This window comes from Triplophysa dalaica, chromosome 1, assembly GCF_015846415.1.
Source record: "Triplophysa dalaica isolate WHDGS20190420 chromosome 1, ASM1584641v1, whole genome shotgun sequence".
Classification (NCBI taxonomy): Eukaryota; Metazoa; Chordata; class Actinopteri; order Cypriniformes; family Nemacheilidae; genus Triplophysa; species Triplophysa dalaica.
Window position 1 is genome coordinate 20537488 of NC_079542.1, and position 23415 is coordinate 20560902.

At 40.9% G+C, this 23415-nt stretch overlaps 1 protein-coding gene across 5 annotated transcripts in view; it reads right to left on the reverse strand.

Moving 5' to 3' along the window:
• The window catches only part of apba2b (amyloid beta (A4) precursor protein-binding, family A, member 2b), an 84190-nt gene that overhangs the window by 28759 nt on the left and 32016 nt on the right, over nucleotides 1-23415 (reverse strand). For all 5 annotated transcript variants that reach the window (XM_056747645.1, XM_056747673.1, XM_056747665.1 and 2 more), the window contains one exon: nucleotides 7348-8535. In XM_056747645.1, coding sequence (XP_056603623.1) covers nucleotides 7348-8493 — 1146 coding nt within the window. In that variant the 5' untranslated portion in view covers nucleotides 8494-8535. The remainder of the gene's footprint in view (nucleotides 1-7347; nucleotides 8536-23415) is intronic.

The following is a 23415-nucleotide window of genomic DNA, read 5'->3' on the forward strand; positions in this document are numbered from 1 at the left end:
AGGAGAAAATAAAGAAAAAAGAGAATGAAAAATATAACACCCCCACAATGCACCAGGTCACCATAATGGATAAGGCCTTAACAAGTTTCTCAAGTAATGTATTCTACCATGGTAAACATTTGTTTATTCCTCAACAATAAAAAAGGATGCATAAATCATAAGTAATGAAATTTAAATGCAGGAGTTTTAAGAAATGCTTTGATCAGGATTTCTATGATGTCTGTATTACCACAAGAGAACTCTCGTTTCTGGCAGATTTTTATCTCATCCGCTCCAACTCACTGCTCAAACTGAGAGCTTCTCTTTAAACGAACAAATAAATGGCAAGAATAAATCACTCTCTACAAATTATTTATTGGAAGAGCTTTCAGAAAATGTAATGCGAACACATTATTTTTTAAAACATCAAATTCAAAGCTATCTTCAAATATCATATTTGAGCGTTAGCTCTTGAGAGCATAAAAGACTAAATCAACTTAATGCTCTAGATCTCACCGTCTTGATCTTATTGAGGAAAATCTTTGCCATAAAGCACCACCAAGTTTTGTTTTACCTTTCCATTATAATGAGCTCAGTCAATGTCACGATGGGTGACATCCCTTTAAAAGCACCCAAGGCAACACTAGAGCGCCCTTTAAAGCAGGTCTAGTGAACTGGCAGTCCGTGGGCCAAATGCGGCCTCCCAATCATCTTGATCTGGCCCACCTTAACATTTCAAATAAGTGGAGAGACTTTAAGAACGGTGTGCTTTAAGAAGTGTACGTTCTGAGACGCCACATCTTTGAAAGTCCAAAACTCTGCTACATTCAATCCAAAGTAATTCGCGCAGCTCATACTGATATACTGATGTTTATAAAGCAATTTGATCGGTCTGTCCAAGGACTTCATGTTTTTACAAGGTTATAACTGGCAATCCACAGCCTCAGTCAATCGGTTTGCACATGCAATAGGTCGTATTCTAAAGTGCGTCTTTCGCCCTTGAAAGTAACTGCAGGAAGGGTGCACCACCTGAACGGTTGTTTCAGATAAGGGATCAACTGTGTTGTTTTTATTACTGCATTCATTATGTATGAATATACGGCTATATTTACGAGAGACAGCAGTCCATCTCCCTCCAGAACTCTCACTACAAAGGATCTGCCCGTCTAAGTGCATGGGGCACATTAATGTGATTGGAATTCACTCGAAGATGCGATAATAGCAATAATCAGTTTTTTGCTTTATAAAATGCTTATTTAACATCACAAGGGGCAGGGATTACTTTTGTGTTGAAAAACTTTTGTGTTGTCTTCTTGTAAAAAACAATGCCACCCACATCTTGGATTTACTGGGGGACTAGGGGTGAGTATATTTTCAGCAATTTCATTTAGGGTAAACTAATATGACTCTCACGCACTTTCTCCGGATGTGTTCCACGACTCTGGAACGATCTCCCTCTTGCCACAAGATCAGCGGATTCTGTAGTTGTCTTTAAGATTCGTCTAAAAACACATATCTTCCGTCAACATCTTACCCATCAGTACAGTCTTCTACTTCTTTTCTACTGTCCTATCCCTCCCAAAAAAGACATTCTTAGCTTCATATACTGTGGTAGGCTAACTGAGGCCAGTTTTACTGAACTTATGCATTGTTGTTGTTTTGTTGCACAAACTGCTTCTGTTGTTTTTCCCCTAATTTTTAAGTAGCTTTGGATAAAAGTGTGTGCTAACTTAGTTTAAAGTTAAACATGTTAAGGAAAATAAAATACAACTAAAAAGACAATATCTGATATATATATATATATATACTGGATGCAATATTGTATACATGTTTTAATATATGACCTTTATGTAACAGCAACAAACAGCATAAAAGTAACAAAATAAAGCAAATAACAGAAATACAAAATAATAGAAGAAATAAGGATAGGGTAAAGACACTGGCCCGCGTCCTATTTATATTTTGGAATCTGACCCTCAAAAAAGGGTAAAGGTAATAGCTTTAAATGTAATATGGGTGACAGGTCTAGTAGTCTAACATGTGCATACATTTGCAAAATGTGTCATGTATCTATTGTATATTTGAATATTGAATGTTTGAATGATTGAAAATCCTTTTGTAGGCATCACGTAGTTTCAATATTTGTGTAGTTAAGGTAAGTTAGTATGCAGGTAAAATTATATTTTTATAGCACTTTCAAGCTACGACGCAAAAAGTGCTTTACATAACATACATTACAGACACTTACATCCCAGAAGAGCTACCGCACAATCCTAAAAGCATCTATACATGTACGTTTTAAGTCGAGATTTTAAAAAAAAGACACGCAATCCGATGCTCTGATATCCTCAGGCAAACTATTCCATACTTTAGGAGCCCTCACTGTAAATGCTCTATCCCATATAGTTTTATATCTAGTTCTTGGAACTACTAGTATTTCTTTAAAAGATCTCAGACATTTCGCTGTTTCATTTGGTGTCAAAAGCTCAGCTAAGTACAAAGGTTCCAAACTGGTCACCAATGTGAAGAAGCTAAAACAGGTGTAATATGATGAATTCATTTAGTTTAGTTTGTGTTAGTAGTCTGGCTGCAGGATTCTGTCCTAACTGTAAAGGCAATACATTTTTTTGATTTAAAGAAGAAATCAAGGCATTACAATAGTCAAGACGGGAAAAAACTAAATATTGAATGTGCTTCTCTGTGTCCTTAAAATTTGAAAACTGTCTCACTTTAGAAATATCTTTTAACAGATAAAAACAAGAGAAAACCAATTTCTTGACAGGAAACATCTCAGGTTACTTGGCTGTCACCATTTTCCCTGAAAAAGCGGGAACGAGATGCTGCGTTTCAAACGCTATGGGAGAACAGTCTTTGTTCGACCGGTTGTGAAGCACGTGTGTCAAACACGGCAAAAAATATTTTGGCTTTAAATAACCTCGGCAGGTGACATGGCTAATTACACCCGCACCTGCCGGTTATAAATATGCGTGAATTTGGACGCGTCATTAGGTTCTGACTTTGTCTGAAAGGATGTCCGGCATTTCGTTCCCGCTTTTTCAGGGAACAGGGTTACAGCCAAGTAACCCGAGACTTTCGGTTGTGTGACGTGTGTGCACAATCCGAGAGGAGGCCTCAGATACGACTCTGGGATGTAGACTCCAGGACATGTGAGCCGGGAGTGGCATGGACATCCAGACTATAAAATCGAACAAATGTGTGCCGAGAGGACCAGCCCGCCGCATCACACACTTGCTGCAAGGGGACACCTCTTGCTAAGGCCATAGACGATGAAACCCCCCTTGTGGAATAAGCTCTGACTCCTAGAGGTGAAGCTTGACCGCGTGCCTCATAGGCCAGAGCAATAGCATCCCTCACCCAATGTGATATTGTTTGCTTGGTTGCAGCCGCCCCTTTGTTGCGGCCCCCATAGCATATAAAAAGTTGCTCTGATTTACGCCACTGGCTAGTGCAGTGGACGTAAATCTGAAAAGCACGTACTGGACACAGTAGGTGTAATCGTTCCTGCTCCGACGTCGTGAACGGCCTCAAGAATAACCGGATGCACGGTGGAGAACGGAACTTTAGGCAAATACCTCGGGTGAGGATGCAGAATAGCTTTGACCATCCCATGGGCAAAATTTAAACAGGACGGCGAGGTCAAGAGCGCCTGCAAATCTCAGATTCTCTGAAGAGAGGTGATTGCCATTAGAAAATCCATTTTAAAGGTCAGAAGCCTGACAGGCGCTGACTCCATAGGTTCGAAGGAGGCACTAACTAGACCCTCAAGCACTGTCGCTAAGTCCCATGGAGGGACTGTCTGTCTGGCATCAGCTGCCTCGATCCACAAATAAAGCGGGCGACTAAAGGGTGTTTCCCACAGAAACCACCTCAATCAGGGCGTGGCAGGCCGAAATGGCGGCCTCATAAACCTTGAGTACCAGGGCTTGTCCCTGAGGACAATTTATCTTGCAGAAACGATCTGACAGTAATTGGGTCTGCATGGTGTGCAATGAACCATCTGTCAACATCGCTCCATGTTAGGGCGTAGCTCCTTCTAGTGGAGGGAGGCCTAGCACTTAGAATAGTCTCTACTACATCAGAAGGAAGCTTGACATCTCTCAGCTGGTGCCCTTCAGGGGCCAAGCATGGAGGGTCCAGAGCTCAGGATGGGGATGAAACACTGTCCCCTTTGCCTGAGACAATACGTCTCTCCTGACTGGGATCGCCGATGGCGAGTCGTTGATGAGGGATACTAGGTTTGAGAACCAGATTCTGGTTGGCCAACGGGGAGCCATCAATAAGAAGCGCGAGCCCTGTTGACAGACCTTTGCCAGGACTCCAGGAAGCAGAGCTATCAGAGGAAATGTGTAAAGACGCAGTCTGGGCCACGTATTGGCCATCACGTCCAGACACAGGGGAGCTGGATGAGTCAGAGAAGTAGAGGGGACATTGTGCCGTCTCCTGCGAAACAAAGAGGTGCATATCCGCTTCATAAATTCTTTCCGGATTTGTTTGACTATTTCGGGGTGGAGTTTCCATTCCCCGTTTGTCACAGCTTGTTTGGATAGCAAGTCTGCTCCCTCATTCCTATGCCCCGGGATGTGAATCGCTATGAGGGACAAGAATTTGCCCTCTTCCCAGGGCAGGATTTGCTGGGCCATTTGGTTCAGGTGGCGCAACCGCAGCCTGCCCTGTTGATTTATGTACAAGACTACTGAAGGGTTGTCCCCCCGCACTAGGACATGGTAGCCTCGTAACTACCGGAGGAAGTATTTCAGGGCCAGAAATACAGCCATCATTTCGAGGCAATTGATGTGCCAATCGAGAAGATGACCTCTCCAGATCCCTTGGGCTGCACAGTCATTTAAGACCGCACCCCAACCCATAAGGGATGTGTCTGTCGTTAGCACCTTGCTACGACAACAAGGACCGAGAGTGGGACCTAAAGTCAGAAACCGAGGTCTGTACCACATAGTAAGGGTGAGAAGCCCCTGGCACGTCACCCTTGTCTGCCTATGGGAGTTGGCCATTGAATAAAACCCCCTGGCTTTGAGCCACAACTGACACGGTCTCTTGTGCAGGCGTCCCAGAGGTATCACCGTGGAAGCTGCCGCCATGAGACCTAGAACTCTTTGAAAGTTATGAGTAGCTTTCTGGCCTAGCCTGATGCCTCTCAGTGTGCTCAGGATGGATTCGACATGTGCAGGAGACAGTTGTGCCTGCATTGCGGTCGAGTCCCATATTATCCCTAAATACATTGTATTTTACGTAGCGGAGAGAGCGCTCTTTGTGGCGTTGAGTCTTAACCCGAGAGTTTTGAGATGAGATAGGATGACATCCTGATGTCGAAGCGCTAACTCGCAAGACTGAGCTAAAATTCAGCCAGTCATCTATGTCATTCAACTGCGGATGCACTGGAGTCGCAGGGTGCATTTTGTGTATGTGTGGGGTGACAAGGCAAGGCCAAATGGAAGAACCCGATACTGGTAAGCTTTGCCTCCGAAAGCGAACCTCAGGAATTTCCTGTGTTGTGGCAGGATCTCTTTATGAAAGTATGCATCTTTCAGATCGTTCGTCACGAACCAGTCGTGGGACTGAATGTAAGACATAATCATCTTGATTGTCAACATTTTGAACATGTGCGTCTTCGGACGCAATCGCCCATCCCCTATTGGGAACTAAAATATACCGGCTTAAGTAGCCTAATTCTCTGTCTTGTAGGGGAACACATTCTGTGGCCCCTTTAACCAGCAGAGCTTGTAATTCTTGTGCCAACAGATTTGCTCGCTCGTTGCATGGACGTGAAGACCACGCCGTTCGCGGAGGGCGATATGCTAATTTTATCCTGTTGCCCTGGTCTACGGCTCTTTCAACCCATGGAGAGATACCTGGCAGTAGTTTCCACGCTGCCAGCTTTTCTCCGAAAGGGGTATCAATTTTGGCACTTCTCATTGGGGGGATGCCAGATGTATGGTGGCCTGAGATATGGCAGGAGACAACCAAACATCTAGCATTCTCTTTCCCTGTCCCTGATGCCCGTGAGGTTCAACCACAGATGCCTCTCCACAGCAACCAAAGCAGCTATAGAACGGCCGATGGCACGGGCCGTTTGTTTGGTTACACGGAGAGACAAATCGGCGCAGCGTAGGTCTGAAACAATGCTTCGTCAATCACCTCGCCAGTGCTGACATCATCCACTATGTCAGCCTGGTACGCCTGCAAAACCGCCATGGTGTGCGGGTCAGCACCAGCCTGACACGCTGCCTGAAAAGCCTTTCCCACCAGCGCAGACGTGACTCTGCAAGGCTTGGTGGGAAGAGAAGGCTTTTTCAGGGACGACGATGTCCCAGGGGAGAGATAGCTAGCAAGCGTCTCTTCCACCCTGGGCATCGCAGTGTATCCCCGTGTCCTTGTGCCAACGTCGGTCGAATAAATCAACGTCGATGGCACGAAAACATAGGAGGAGTGAGGTTTCTGCCATGAGCGAGACAGCTCGCAGTGGAGATCCTCAAAGAAAGTGAGAGCCCGATTTTGGGGCTCATCCCTCCAGCCACCCGACAGATATCTGTCGTTGAGCTTTGAACTCTTTGGAGCATCTTCAAGTTTGAGCCTGTCGACTGCCTTGGTTACCGCCCCGAGTAGATCCTCAACCACTTTAATATCGCGAGATGAACGCCCCGAGGCGGAGCTATCTAACCCCGCAGAAACAAGGGAAACCTCGTCCTCCGCCGGCTCAGAAGAAGTACCGTTCTCCCTCACAACCACCGCACACACAAAGTGGTCCTTGAAGACAAAAGAACCTGATGACGTGTCCGCATTCACACGTATTTATAACCGGCAGGAGCGGGTATAATTTGCCACATCACCTGCCGAGGTTATTTAAAGCCATAATAATTTTTGCCGTGTTTTACACACGTGCTTCATAACCGGTCAAACAAAGACTGTTCTCCCATAGCCTTTGAAACGCAGCATCGAGTGTAGCTTTTGATAGGGAACTCAAAGTTTTGATTGGTATCATAATAAACACCCAAATGTTTTACTACCTGCTTATTATTTGTAAAGGTCCTCTTAGGAGCAAGCTCAACCAGTATTGTATCTTATTAGAACCATGACCAATAATCATAATTTCAGGTTTTCAGTGTTTAGCTGCAAAATTGTAAAGCCATCCAATTATTTATCAACTAAACATGCTTTTAGTTAAGGAGCTATGTCTATGCAATGGTATTCTGTTTGGTTGCTAAGCAGTTGCATGCTGGTTACTATGATGTGGCTGGGCAGTATGCATTTACTAGACAAAGGTCATCCGTAGAAAAATATATTTATATTTCAAAAGCAAATGCATTCACAGCTCATAACAGTTCTGTTTACCTGCTCTCTCACTTGATCCTGTGTCCACCTCTGTCTCTCATCTGGGGTGTGAGGCCGTACCTTAAAGCTCCTCTGGAGTTCAGGGTTATGTCTGGCAGGGGGAATATTGAGGGATTTTGGTCTGCCATCATGACGATGCGGCTGAGGGTACGGGGCGGGATCGGGTTTGGAGCGTGTCTCTGGCTGGTACCCACTCGGTGCTGGATCAGGTGTGAGTTCGTCAGGACTCTGATCAGTGCTGCTGCTTAGACTTCCCATACTCATGCTCATCTTAATCTCGGCCACTATCTGATCAATGTCCTCCTCTGCCTCATCTCCCGCCTCTCCCCCCGAGCCCTTATGCCCCCGGTAGGGTGAAACACGCATGGAGTTCCCATTGTCCTCTGTGGCGTAGTAGTCGCTTGAGTAATCTTCTCTGTCTGTGTCCACCTGTGGTTCATCCTCTTGTTCAGGGCAGTAGTCCTCACTCCCCTCAACATCCTGTCCTTCCTGGTCTTCAGCTGGGAGTTGGTCCTGCTGGGGATCTGGGTAACACTGGTGGTGGTCAAGGACAGGTTCAGGTCTGCCATCGTACACCTGTTGGTCAGAGTCTTGCTCGAGCACTTCGCAACGTACCTCTCCATCGCCATGTTCATCCTCGTCTCCCTCCACCCATTCCTCAACTGCTTCCTGGCAATCGTCCGTGTCTGGAGGTGGCGCCATGCGACCATCCTCGTGTGCATACTTGGGTTCATTACAGTCCATGCCTTCCAGGTAACTGTCGTCCTCGGGGCAATATCGGATGTAATATGTCACACCTTCATCCTCCTCTGGGAGTCCTTCATCATAATCATCTTCCTCTTCATCAGAGGTGTTGTTGACGTAGTCTGAGCTGGAGTCTCCATCCAGGCTGTCCGCATGGCTGTGGTAGTCTCTGTGGGCGTGGTCTGGGGTGGTGGGTGTGGTCGGTCTGCTGTCTGCCAAATCAGACTCATCTTGGTTGTGGTGTTGGGAAATCTCAGAATCCGGGCGCTCTACATATTCCACCTCAGGGAGCTCGTTGCTTGGGTGGTTTTGGTAGTGGGGGGGGCAAGAGCGTGTAGGTGAAACGTGAGGCTCTGCTGTGGACATGCTGCCGTTGGTCCCTTGCCTCTTCCTCTGAGCCATTTAGAGTTGCTTACAAGTATACCATCACTGAAAACATCAGTCCTGCCAAAGAGAAAGGTATAACCATCTTAACAACTAATAAACAATGACAAAAATACACAAGTAAATATTAGCCAAAAAGGGAGAGAATGATTCAGTCTTTGTTGTGTCTTCCCCATGGGAGTACTTGTAAATAACAAAATTTCCTTGTATACGCTGTGAGAAACCACCAGAGTGCAACAAGAATGTCCATTGTTGTAAGCCTGAAATAGTATAACTGTTCAACCATGTCAGGATACTCAACTGTAGCACAAAACGGATGCATACAGCCAAGTCTTTGTTTGAATCTTCATGAAATATTGCAGGTTTACTGTAACACTGAGAATTACATTGTCTTTGAAATTGTATATTCAGTCCATGACTCATTGGCCTGTTATCATGTGCAGTATATTGGATTTGTAGCCATACCATTACATGAGATTTGTTTGGCTTTGACCTTATTCTGTTTTAGGCATATTCTGACTTTTGCCTCAACCTCACATTAATTATTTTGAACAATAAACTTCTTCACAAAAGGAATCTGATGAATCCATCTGGTGCAATTACAGTTCTGCACCGGGTGCGCAACCGTACAAGACGAGCTATACTATCTAAACTGCTTTCTTCGTTGTGATCAGATTAAAAGAAACACCATGCTTCCAATTCAGAGCCCTCACTGTCATTGACATTTACTAATGTTGAAAACATTGGGAAACAGCACCATAAAGCACTAAATACCAGCATACTGCTGACTAAACAAAAGCATATCTTGATGTGTGGCACAGAAGAAATAAGCAGCACGACTTCCACAGATTCAAGCCTCATTGGGGTGTATTGATCTCTGAGAAGAAGTAACATCACTCTCAGCACATGATCAATTTCAGTCATTGAGTCTTAGTAATGTTCATTGCAAACCTAGTCCAACACCATCATTGAAAAGCTCCAACTGAGTGGCAACATCTTTTCTCAGTCTTGATTTTAAGCAAACTGCCTTATTAAGTCATCGGCACAGTAAACAACTGGTGCCATTATTGACATTATCTGGGCAATACCAGCATTGTGGATGTGTCATTTTCAACCAAATCTTGAAATATACAATTCTCAGGGAATGTTTTTATTACCAATAATATTGAACCATTTGTTTAAATTGTACTAAACTTCTGATGCATTTGTTGCATTAGTGATTAGTTGAGATGTTAACTAAACATAATACCAGTTCAAAACATTTCACAATTCATTCACAAATCCCTCACGCCGAAATTGCAATTAGAAAAAATATGAACCAGCAAATTGCAGGATTTATGTTTTTGTGAGATGCTTGTGCAAGCTGACGAATTTCACACGAAAAAGGCAATTAGACATTAATGCTGGTGGGGTGAATCCTGACTATAGATGCTTTTGGCAAAAGCAGCATAATCACACACATCTGTGAAATTCACATCAGACGTTTAATGGATCTAGTGTAGTTCTCCTTCACTCTCACAGACGCTCACAACATTGTCATGTTGCCATCGGCAACAAGAGCTCAGCGAGGAACTTTTATTGCCTCTCTCCCTTTTGTTCATTCTGCCTCTCTGTCTTTAATTACGCTTTCCATCACCAGTCCTTATACCACTTCTCATTGTGCTTCTGCTCCTCCAAATTTACAGTCTTTGTATGTGTGAGGGTGAAGCTGCTTAGATTTATAGACTTGAATCATCCAAAAACAAATAAACAGCATGTTTTAATATTTTTGCTACAGCGTATCCAACGAATATTAAACTCACTGCTTGAAATCCTGACCAGCCCTCAGAACAAAAGCTCTCAAAGGAAATCACACTTTTGTTCTCCACCTGCTCTTGTTATTGGGGAGTGTAAAACACAAGTACTGTATGTACTAAAAGAGGCATTTAAGAGTCCTCCCCCACCTTCAATCAATCCAAATCTGACTCTCTGGTTACTAACGGCAACTGCCTCCCAAAGGGACCCCTGACCTTTCACCTCATTGCTCAGTCATGAGCCACACCCAAATATAATGTCTGGAGTGGGGTTAACCGTATTTATCATCTAGCATATGTGTGATTTCCATTTACTGAAGCCAAATATATTATCATGTCAATGACGAGACTGTCGGGGAAGATGCACAGGGAATCAATCTCGCCTGTCTGGAACTATTGGGATATATGCGCAACGTTTTAAATATGAATAAAAGAGCAAGAAAGCAGCACAGAGGACATTTTGAGAGAAAACACAGTAGTGCGCTGCATGAAGAATTTTGGGGTATAATATACCTCTCTCAACGTGCGCAGTGGCTATTGCATACGTCATGTAAACCCCGCCTCCAGAAACAGAAGGGTGTTGGATTGTTCAAAAACACTATACTGTCTCTCAACGTTTTAAAGGTTTGTTTTATCCCAAAACACAGAACAAAACCGCAATTCGCCTGGACTATGCTGAGCCCTTTAACGTTTAAATGATTGCATGCACGCACATATCAGACGCACACACTAAATAAATAGAAATGCAGTTTAGTTGTGGTATCGAATTAAACCCCTTTTTAATAGATGTCAGAATTCGGATTTATTGCATTCGTCTTGACATTCTAACAGATTTTACTCTGATCATAAATTTCCCACAAAATAACATAATAAATAGAAATGAACGGATTAATTAAGCAAACGACAAGTGTTCAGGTTATCTGAAGACCAGTACATCATGTCGCTTAAACGTTCTTCATGGGATTAGTTCACAACGTTATATGAGGACGTGTGTAGGACGTTTCTGGAACATTAGCAACAATGACCAGATACATTAATTAAAGGACCAGTGTTAAGGGACTTAAATAATTCAAAGAACACTGCACAAACCACTGGGACTGGATCCAATACCAAACATACAAGGACTCACACTAAACAATGGAAACACTGGGGTTTAAATACACTAACAACTAAACAAGATAACTAGTCACACCTGGGAGAAACAATTAACAAGAGCCAATGAACAAAAGAACTACAAATAGTTAAAAAACAGGACGGAAAACAGACAAAAGAAACAAAATAAAAAGTCCAAACTAACGAGGAAAACACAGACAGAATCGTGACAGTAATTTATCATGTCAAAACACTTTTTGAAATCCCAGATTAATGTGCTGCAACAACTATAAGTACACTATTTCCTTGAAAAGTGTACACGCCAAAAATGTGATAATGAGAATTATGTTGTGACTAAAGAAAGCTAAAACAAATCAAAGCTACATTATATTTTAGTGTATTCGAGTAGCTACCATTTGCTTGAATTTGCAGAATTGTCATTTTATCAGACAGTTTCTTCAAGTCTCATCCTGAGATGCTTTATAAAAAAGTAAAGTTCACATCTACAGAATGCTGGGCTTCCTTTTTCAAGTCATCCATTTACAAAAGATATAAACCAATTAGTTTTCTAATTGAATAGTTATGCTTTCTCAATAATAATTTACAAAAAACATTTCAAATATATATGCAAATGCTTATAGTGCTTCTTACTTAACTAGAAACAACAAATGGCTATAAAATCCCTTTTTAATCCCACGCACATATTGTTGTGAGAACACCTGGACCACATTTTACAGTGCTTCAGATTCTCCTTATTCGTCCAATGCCTCAAAACAGCCTATAAAAGAGTTTATCTGTTATTCATCGTGGCTACATAAGACTTTTAATCATGTGTATGAGATGAAACTGAAACATAAGGTCAACATCTTGATCGAAACCGGGACACTATGAAGGTGAGGGTCACCTACATCCATTAACTTCTCAGAGACCAACATTCCCTGTAATATCACTGAAAACATAAGAGGATGGCAGTAATGAAGAGAGAAATAAATATGAGAGGAGAGGGACAGATTGTTTTTGTGAAAGTTGATTAGTGTGGGGTGTATGTTAAAGCGACTTAAATCAACAACAGCGAGACCACAGTGAGAAGTGGTGTGAGGCAAGAGCTGAAACAGATGCTATCTGTTCTACTGAAAAGAAGCAGATTGCTAGCACAGTAGAGAAGGAAAGTTGAGTCAAGGGCCGTTCACATTTTGCGTCTAAAACTGCGCGAAAGATGCGAGCCGCAGTGCTATTTTCCATTTTCTCCAGAGCACCTGGAAGTTTATCCTCTCCTGGCATCAGACCTTGCTAAGCAACCATGGGCCAGCTAGCCGTTAAGACGAGGAGCTATTAACAAAGGACATATGGCTTATAGACGGTTTCATCTTAACAACATAAACAAAGGTTTCTGCCCATGTGACCCAAACTGAACTTCCGTTACACATTCACAAACATTAGAGTAGCTGTAGATTATTTCTGATAACAATAAAAAGAAACCGAGAAGAACTGTTACCTTGGCAAAACTAGCATCTCCAATATTTTGAAATTAGACTCCGATACCAAGCTCAACCACTAGATGTCAATGTAACGGTTTCTTTAAATGCAACCATACAACTGTGCACATTCAACAAATTATTTATTTAATAAATTGACATATAACAAAACTCAACAAATCGTTTATTTAATACAATTATTATACAATAAAATAATAATATAACTAAATACTGACACAAATTAAATCAAATATAAATAGTTATATTGATAGACACTTGCCAAACACAAACCGGAATATAACTGGGGGTCAGGCACGCACACCTCCAATGGAACGGTCTTTATGCACTGAAAATACCTTGCAATAACTCTGCAACTATATTTATTAATTGCTGAGCTTGTCTACTGTATATTGGTCCACAAAAGGGGCAGCTGATTGGTTGGTTTTTGTCACATGACGTGCGGTGCACGTGTGGGATTCTGAAAAGTTGAAGTTTAAATATACACCATGCGTGTCGGGACCGAGTCGCTCCCTATTTGGATGCGTTTGCCGCATGTCTTCAATAAAAAAATAAAAAAATGAGACACGAACCAATGAACCAATTTATAGAGGCCCCTTATGCTAATGTTTTGTAACTTAACTTTTTGTGAGTAAAATTTACCTGAGATATTCTGAATTGTGAGTTAAATAAGATTAAATAAGAAGATCAATTCACACTATAACCCTTCTTGTGCATCATGAGGACTAATTTCTTAAAAACGTGAAGAATATTACAACCCCTACTGCTACCTGTAGGTATATCTGACAGGAAACAAAACAAAATTAAAATCATGCACTATTCTGATTACAACCATGAAATAACAACAAAAGCACGCAACCCTGAAATAGAAGAGAAAGGAGCTGTTTTTTGTCATTTTAATTTATTGCTTTTCAGAAAGCTACTGACCTGCTTCCTGCTGTGATGCATACTTTCAATTTAACAACCACATAAGCCATACACTCTCAGCAGGACAGAAAACACTTCTGTACGTACATCCATTTATACGGTTTATATGTACACAGTAGCTTGCTGTCAACATCATAAGAAATATTCACTTCATGATTAAAGAAAGCTAAGTGTGCACATAAATCTTCCATAGACCATTAATGTATTTTCTAGAATTGAGTTTCAAAATCAAAACAATACCATAACACAGAATAACTAAGCTTAAGTCCTAAACCTGACCTTCAAAGCTGTTGCTGGTTATTGTTGATGCTAATTGAGGAACATCCCTACTTGGTAGTACCAATCAGAATCAAGGACTGGAACTAACCATTTAATAAGTGATAGTAAAGGTTTGCAATCCTGATCAACTTGGTTTAACGTCACCTGTTCTGTGTAATACTCTGATATTGTGTGTGTGCGCGCTTACCTCTGTCTAAAACAATTCTATGAAACAACTCGGGTCCAATAGAATGAACATCGAACATGAACATCAATTGTTTAAATACCCCAAAAACACATAAAAGCTTTGAAAGCAGGGAAAAAACAGGGCCTTTAAGTTCCGAATAGACTTCAAAATCCTGCTTAAAACTTATAAAGTATTGAATGGTATAGCGCCTCAGTATCTGTGTGAACTATTGTCAGATTACAATCAATCGCAAACACTGCAGTCCCAAAACTCTTCTCTCTTAATAGTACCCAGAATGTCAAAATCTTCTAAAGTTGGATGATCCTTTTCATACTTGGCTCCTAAACTTCGGAATAGCCGTCTCAGCCAGGCTAGGGATTAAGACAAACTCAATCAGTTTGAAACTAGACTAAAAACTTATCTCTTTATTATAGCTTTCACCTCACTCTGATAATACTGTTAACTCACCGTAAGTAGTCTATGCCGCAATATAGTTAGCTTGTCGGAAGCGAACACACACACATCCATCATAACGTGTCACTTTCTTACACTTTCTGTGAGCGGCCTCTACGCTAATGTCAGTTCCCTTTCTCTCGGTCTCTAAACGTTCTGTCTTACCAACAAATGGGGTTTGACTTGAGAACCTATCATCTTCTGACTGACTTTGAAAAGGCAAATGAAATTGGCGAATGAAATTTGCAACAATGCTGATCTACCTGATCTATGCTAATCTTCTACTTGCTGGAATCATACAATGTGGTGCAGCGGACTGTCCCTTCTCTTCAGCGACTTCCCCTGGGCGTCTTGGCAGCTAAATTCTCCAGCGCTAAATTCTGACATCCTTTAAAACACATCCTGCCTCGCCATCATGGTCCCATGCAGCTCCTGCTCCCCAGCGGCTCCGGCCCTCCTCGACCCCAGCGCTCCCCGTCCAGGCGGCCCCTGGAAGAAGACATCGAGGAGGAGACCACCGTCCCGTCAGCAGCCGCCATGACGGGATGACCCCAGGGAGATCGAGACCACCCCAGCCATTCCATCGCTGGTCGGTCGGTCCGGGACGGTCCCTGCTGGTCCCCTTCGGGACTGTTCAACGGGTTTAACAGACCGTAATTCATCGTCCCCAAGAATGGCGGGGGATTGCGCCCTATTCTAGATCTATGTACCCTGAACTGGCACCTAAACAAGCTGCCATTCAGGATTCAGGAAAAGCGTTATATAAATCAAATTGAATTGAATGCTGTAGGTGAATATGGCAGATACTTAAAGGTCCAGTGTATGAAATTTAGCTGCATCTAGTGGTGAGGTTGTGAATTATAACCAACGGCTCACTCCACCCCTTCCGTTTGAAGCACTAAAGTGGCTGTCACAGCACTAAGATGTTGTTACGTTTTTGCTTCTTTGCGGAAGGAGATAACATTTTTACGAAACACACTCTGTAGAGCAGTTTGTCCATTTAGGGGTTCAGTGGAAAAAAAACATGTAAGGGGACTGTGGTGTATGTAAATAGAAATACCTCAAAGGTAATAAAAACATAACTTTTCATTGTGTAAGGTCTTTATACACCTCTGAAGACATAGTTATTAATATTATATTGGATTTATGTCAATAGATCCTCCAAAATATTACACAAAGCACCTCTGTTTGAAACATAAAATTGTATGTTACAGTGTTGGTTAACATTTAGTGTGAAACTCGGACAAAAGCTCAATTTCTACATGCTGTTGTAAATCGTGGAAAGGAGATGATTATGAATACTGATTATTTATATATATGGTCATTAAAAAAATAAAAAAGTTACAGATTGAAACTTTAAATATGAAGTTGCCTGATACATTTAATCGCAATACTTTCTTAACAATTATAGAATCTGAATATATGGATAACAAATCCCAATGTTTCATTACTTACATTACATTTAATTGGTCATATGGTGTATATGAAATTACAAAAATTAAAGTGTCAGAATAAAAGATGCATTCTATCTAAAAGCGAATGACCACCCAGACCTCCATAAAATCTAGAGGTTGACCGATATGCGTTTTTCAGGGCCGATGTCGATATCGTTTATTACAGGTCAAGTAGACGGATAACCGATATTTTGAACCGATATATATATGTCTGGTGTCAAAATATGTTCAAAATTAAGAATAATAAGAGTTCTGACAAAAACATGGCCCAAAAACCATGGTTATTACACATTTACTGTAGTAACACAATGGTAAACAGAAAGGAAATAAACAAACACTAGTTTAATCAACATATTAACCGGAGAGTCTTGCTGTTTTGTTGTGTTATTGTTGTTATGCATATCATGTAAAATATAGCGCCCTGTGCAAGGATGTGATCACATAACAAGCTGATGCTCGATAACCTGCACCTATCTTTACTTTCATACATAGTATATAATCCGAGAATATTAATATTAATTGGATCATTTAAAAGTAGACACTTTAAACTATCTTTAGACATGTGCTTTACGTTTAAAATCAGCAAAACATTTTATGAGTACACACAAATAAAAGTAGACCAATAACAGTTTCCAATCATGTATAAGTCTTATTTGCATGACCAAAATTATGTATTTTATTCTTTCACCGCAGTAATAAAAAAAGATGTGGTGGCGTTAAGACATTAAGGAAAAACAGTTATTACACAGATCACTGATGACGACCGACTGTGGACACGTATATACTCGCCAAGACAGGCATTATAACGTGTGTGTCTGAATATTTATGCGTAATAAATTGCTCAATCTGACACTTGATGCGAGCAGTTTGAGTGGCGGCTGTGTCCCGTGTGTGCGTGAATTGCCTGAACGCACTGAGTGAAGATCGTCCAAACTTCCGGGAACTATTGAAACAGTGAAAAAACTGTTTCATTGGAGTCAATGTAGAAGACGCGACTCTCTCTATCAATGGCTCTGTGTAGGCGTACCTCTAAGTACAATTGCTTTTCCAAATATGGTATGAGGCGCTACATTTCCACACTTGGAGCATTCCACCAATCACTATGCACTGGTTAACTGGCCAATCATAGCACACCTGGCTTTTCAGAGTGAAGAGCTTTGTTAAAAATCTGCGTGTTTCAGAGAGGCGGGGCAAAGAGGAGAAAAAAACATGCACATTATGTGGAAAATACAGAGTTGTTTCACCTTAAACCATGTATACACAATCGCATGATATCTAAAACAAACAATAATATTTGTTTAAGCCGTGTCTTATCACGCATTTAATTCTGTTCTTTCATCAACTGTCACTTCAAGAAAAAAAATAGAAAAAGGACTTATGCACACATCTGGTGTGCATAGGTCAGATTTGAAACTTAGAGGTGATGAGAACTGGGTTCAGTTCCCACAGTTCAATCCTTTTTCCTCCTGTTCCTTCTGCAAGTCTAGTGATGAGTTCCAGGGAGGGAATCTAGGGATGCCTGGCACAGCAAGATCTGCGTGCTACCTCCTGTAAACAGGCTTATTTATTTCTGAAATGAGTTGCAGCCTTAACTCACAGTGGAAACATTTTCTAGTTTCCTTGACAAATGCTTCTATACTTTCACTCAGAAGATATGAGTGAACAGATGAGGGAATTTAATTCTTCCTCACCATCCATGTGAAGGAGAAACGTGCAACAGGAACTGCAGTGCTTCTTCCTCCACAACAGTCTTTGAGACAAGACAATAGCTCTGCCTGTACTGTGAGAGATGGTCATTCTTCATCTGGTGCTGAAACAGCAGATATAGCCTTGAGCCAAATAGTTCCTAGACAATGCATATTCAAGCTGTTATATTCAACTTGTATACAAGCACATCTTGAGAATGAAACATACAGTAGGCCTATCTCAACAATTACTATTCAAAAGAATACAACAAGCCTAAATTTAAAGCGAGGAGAAGCACTAGGTTATCATGGTCGATTTCACATTCTCTTACATTTCCAGGCAACGAGACAAAATGTGCCATAAAGCGTCCAAAAAACTGTGTAAAACAGTTGAAAGTAAACAGACGTGACTCCAGCGTCAGTGAGGGCTAATCCTCTTTACGCTTTTGGTCGTTCGTTGCGTGCTAACACCCGTTAATGACTTGCTTTATCAAGCGTGGCTTAGCCATTAAAGACCAAATTAAAGTCATGAAAGAAAGTCAGTTGGAAAAATTAGACTTGCACCCATTAAATTCATGGTACACTTCACTTCTGAAGAGTCTGTTTATTTATGGCACATTATGACAACACAATCCATGGCATTTGTCATGAGAAATGTTTTTATGCTGAAAAAAACATAGCCAAATGCTGAAATGCGCGGATTTGTTTCAAAGCTCATCGCTCTGAAAAGCGAGGTGTGCTATGATTGGCTAAGTAAACCAGTGCGTTGTGATTGTTCGAATACTGCAAGCATGTGACAGAAATGTATCACCAACATCAGGTTCCAAGGCAATTGTACTGACAGGTACGCCCACCTTACTAGCGTACACATTTGGCCGGTCTTAGTCAAATCATACCATGAAGTTGATTTTTGGGGGTGTGGTTACATGAGGCGTTTCAAACAGGTCTGGGTGAGCATTCACTTTTAGATAGAATGCATATTTTGTTCCGACACTTTAATTTTTGCAATCTTACACTGCTTGCTTTCCTGGAACAAGGTCGTCAGTGATTAAAACCTACTGTGTATGATATGGTATGGCTATAAAAGCCTTGGAATGCGAGACTACCTTTTGTAATGTTTTTATACTGTTTTTGGTGTGTGTTTTAATAAATGCCGTGGCTGACTTTTATTTACGTGTTGCGTGTTTTTGAATCGTTTGGAGGTGGGTAGGTTGAGGGAAGAAGTGGGGTTTAGTCCTCTAAAATATTAATTATTATATATATTAATGCAAATAATATGTTTTTATAAAATCGTTCCAGTTTTACAAGTGGAAATAACGCGTGCCATGTTCATGGCTAATGGAGGCAAAGCGCGACACTGACACGCCTTTTCAAATGGATCAGCGTGTCTGTTACACGCTTCGGCGTGATACCGGCTTGATACATTTTGGAAGAAAGTTTGCAGACGAAAAGTTCTGGGCACCATTGACTACTATAGTAGTAAATGAACCGACTATGGTAGTCAGTGCTGACCCAGAAATGTTTGGTCTAAGACATTTACACAGATCTGAAACAATTGGAGGTGAGAAAACGATGAAAAAATATTGGGCTGAACTATCCCTTTTAAGGTGACATTCTGAAGGAGACAGATGCCACCTGTTTATATTACATATAAACCACATAGCAGAATGACTGAATATGCAATTCTGAATAAGTACAGTCACCTTGTCCCCCACTCTCACTCTTTTTTTACATTTATTATTTTTAAGCAGAGTTTGAGATCTTACACTTCACTTCCAAGTAGTCTCTCTGGCCGGTGGTGCATGAATATAGAGGTTATAATAACAGTCTGACAGGAGCTTCATAATATGATTTAGTTTGTTGCTTTAAAATTTCTGTCAGACTAATATGTACTGACAACATACATGTGACAAAGGGGCTCAGCAGGATTTACTTGTAAAAGACAGAGCTCGTATCCTTTTTACCCACCCAAAATTGTTGGACATCTCACTATGATGTATTTGAAAACAAACATTATGGAATACATCACAGGCTCCTGCCTGCGGCAAAGCATTCAAGGGTCCTGCTTTGAGTTTGACTTGTGACTCCCTGTAGAAAAAGAAAGCTCTGCTTGATTATTTAGATTCTGAGTCTGCTACTGTGTATCTCTCAATCTCTGCAAGGAGGGATCCTACTAGTTTATTAAAAAAAGATGCTCCCTGAAATTATAGATCCTCTGCTTAGTATTATTTACTTATCTCTGTCATTAAGATATGTCCCTAAAGCATATAAGGTGGCTGTTATTATTCCCTTTGTAAATAAAAACTCAACTTGACCCTAGGGACTATAGACCTATATCGAATTTAACTTGAAAAGGTATTTTCATCACAGCTATGTTCCTTCCTCCAAAGGAATGACATCAGTGAAGAATTCCAGTCAGGATTTAGAGCACATCACAGTGCAGAGATTGCTCTGATCAGAGTAACAAATGATTTGCTATTGCCATCTGATCGTGGCTGCATCTCGTTACTTGTGCTATTAGATCTTAGTGCCGCTTTTGACACCATTTACCACAGCACACTTTACATATACTTGAAAAGTATGTTAAGTATGGAATAGCATTAAAATTGTTTTGTTCATAGTACTATCTAACCATTTTCAGTTTGTATCAATAAACAATGAGATCACACGAATCACTAGTCCAGAATGGCGTACCACAGAGCTCAGTCTTAGGGCCTCTGCTCTTCCCACTGTATTTGCTACCTCTAGGAGGTATAAAATTAAGAGACACAGAGTACGTTTTCACTGCCATGCTGATAATACCCAACTCTAAATGTCCTCGAGGCCTCATGAATCAGTTCAACAGCATAATGGAAAGCATAGTTGATATAAAAAACTGGATGAGTTTTTATTGTTGAACTCGGACAAGACAGAAGTGTTACTTCAGGGTATATACAGGAATTATGGAGCTAAATTTAATACTTAATAAGACCTTTATTACGACTCTTTTCATAAAGATTTTAAGACCTCATCGCCACTTCAAGTTTTAATCTTTACATTGTTGACCCTTTAACTTACATTTACTATATAATGATTGTAAGATAGCACAACTAAACAGTCACAAGTTGTGATAACTCCATATTAATGCAACATAGTTCAGAAGGGTGGGAACGAAGCACAAGCAAATTAATTTAGTGACTTTCCCAATGCAAGTTTATTAGAAAGAGAAACCAGCTTTTTGGGTAGCACTTTACTTGTGGGATCGGACAGTGTTGATCCCCATCCAGGCTACCCTAGTCGCCTTCAGACACACAGAGCAGTAATTCTGCGGTTATTCCCAGAGACGGCCATCAGCCATGGTTCCAACTCCTTATCGTCCAACCATCTGCACGAAATCTTGCATTTCCCCATTAGTCAACGAAGTTGTTTAACAAGCGGGTGTCCAGGGACCTCTCACTTTTCGCTTGATGATGATTAAATTCTGGCAAACTTTAACATATTTCCTCTTCGGACAATTATGAAGAGATGATAAACAATTTAATACCCCTGAAAATGGCTTTTAAGACTTTTTAATACTTCTAAGGGCCTTAATTTTACTTAAATTGATTTATCAACATTTAATACTTAAGACCCTGCAGACAACGGACACACTGTACTTATTGGACTGAAAACCTCATACGTAACATCCAAGAATACTGCTTGACTATGGACGGATGCTCAATAAAACCCTCATTGTCAGCAAGGAATCTGGGCCTTTTATTCAATAGTAATAGTAGTCAAGCCTAGATTATTGTATTGCACTGTTGGGCGCTTGCACTGTAGGTTTATTACTAAAACTCCAACTAGTTCAAAACGCGGCAGCTACAATTCTTACTTGATCACACTATCCCGGTCCTTTAAAATCTTACTGACTACCTATATGGCCCTACATGATTTAGCTCCACAGTACCTGAGTGAGCTTCTTCTACTATACAGCCCCTTCACGCTCATTGAGCTCTGGACAGTTGATAATACCTAGAGTTACAAAATCAAGTGCAAGTGGTAGATCCTTTTCCTACCTAGCGCCCAAACTCTGGAACAGTCTTCCGAATAATGAGCGGGAGGCAGACACACTCTCTCAGTTTAAATCTAGATTTAAGATGCATCTCTTCAACCTTGTGTACACATCAATTCTATAATACAAATCCTATAAGGCAGTGGTTCTCAAAACTGTGGTACGCGCACACCTAGTGGTACTTGAAGAAGCAGAAAATTTAAACTCTTTGCGCTTCGTGTTTTAAATACTATTTTAAATGTGTAATACATCATCGATTAATACGGAATACATCTAAGCCTGGGTTTCAATTTAAATATAGTTGTATGAATAATCGTTTATTTATCATTGGTTGATGTAAATTTCTCATACGCATGACAGGCAGCTCAAACATAGAGTGGGAGCAGACAGGCGCTTGTAAGCCTCTCTCTCTCTTCTGCTGAGCTGCATGCAAATGAAGCATTTATGTATTTCTGAACTTGAACCGCTGTTTAAAGCTGTTGTTAAGTGCTAATTCAACGCGCGTCTGCATCTACCCGAGGTTAAATCAATGAAGTGCGTGTTGTGATTTAGCTTTGACGCGCCCCTTTGGCAAGAGCCGCTGCAGTAGTGTCAGTCTCTGTTTATTGTACAGCTGTTCTCTTGATATTAAGTATACGTATATTTATTTATCTTCTGGTTTAAATATTATTTCAACATTGTTTGTCTTTAATATTAGTTTGTAGTCTTTCTGCAAGTCACCACAAAGTTAATAAATCCCCCATAAAAGTCACTTACAGTTTACAGTGCACTACAGAAAGTGTTTGTATTCACTTTTACTGCTGACAACCTTGAAGAACATGGAAAAACATGTTCATTAGTTTAAAAACAGCTGATAAATTATTAATAATACATTAGAATTGGAGGACGATGTATAAAGATAAAGATAAACAGCTATAAATTTGAGTGTTTATTCGTATGATTTTCTTAGGCGATCATTAGATTGTACTTCGAACAACAAATTTTATTAAAGGTGATACTTGATCTGAAAAGTTTGTGAACCACTGCCCTAGGGATTATTGGGTTGCATTATTTAGATCAACCGAAACCAGGAACACTTCCTATAACAACTGATGCACTTGTAGAACGGTATTCTGCTCCAGTTGTCTTTTCTCATTGTTCTGAGGTCTGTTACCGGTCTCGATGGTGGAGCTGAAAGAGGGAGGCGGCGAACTGACATGTCCCCACTACACAACAAAATTGCAACTTCAATTAGCTATTAGAATATTAACATAAAATCATTTTCCTCTTTTCATTCTTTGTTTTGTTTATTTAACCTAGTTGTGCTTGCACTGTCGAGCTTGAAGAGATACACCAGTAGTGACAGAGGAGTACTGGTTCCCCTGACTGGGCCTGAGTTTTGGGTTCCTCGCCACTGTTTGAACACTGGCTGCACTCGTTTTGCTCGCCGTAGGCTGCTGACATCAGCTTTAGAATTTTGTACTTGTTAATATTATTTTAAATGTAACATTTTGCGTGAATTATTACTACCCCATATAGGGATTGATAGTCTGCATAATATATTATCTGTGTTTCTCTTCTTTTAT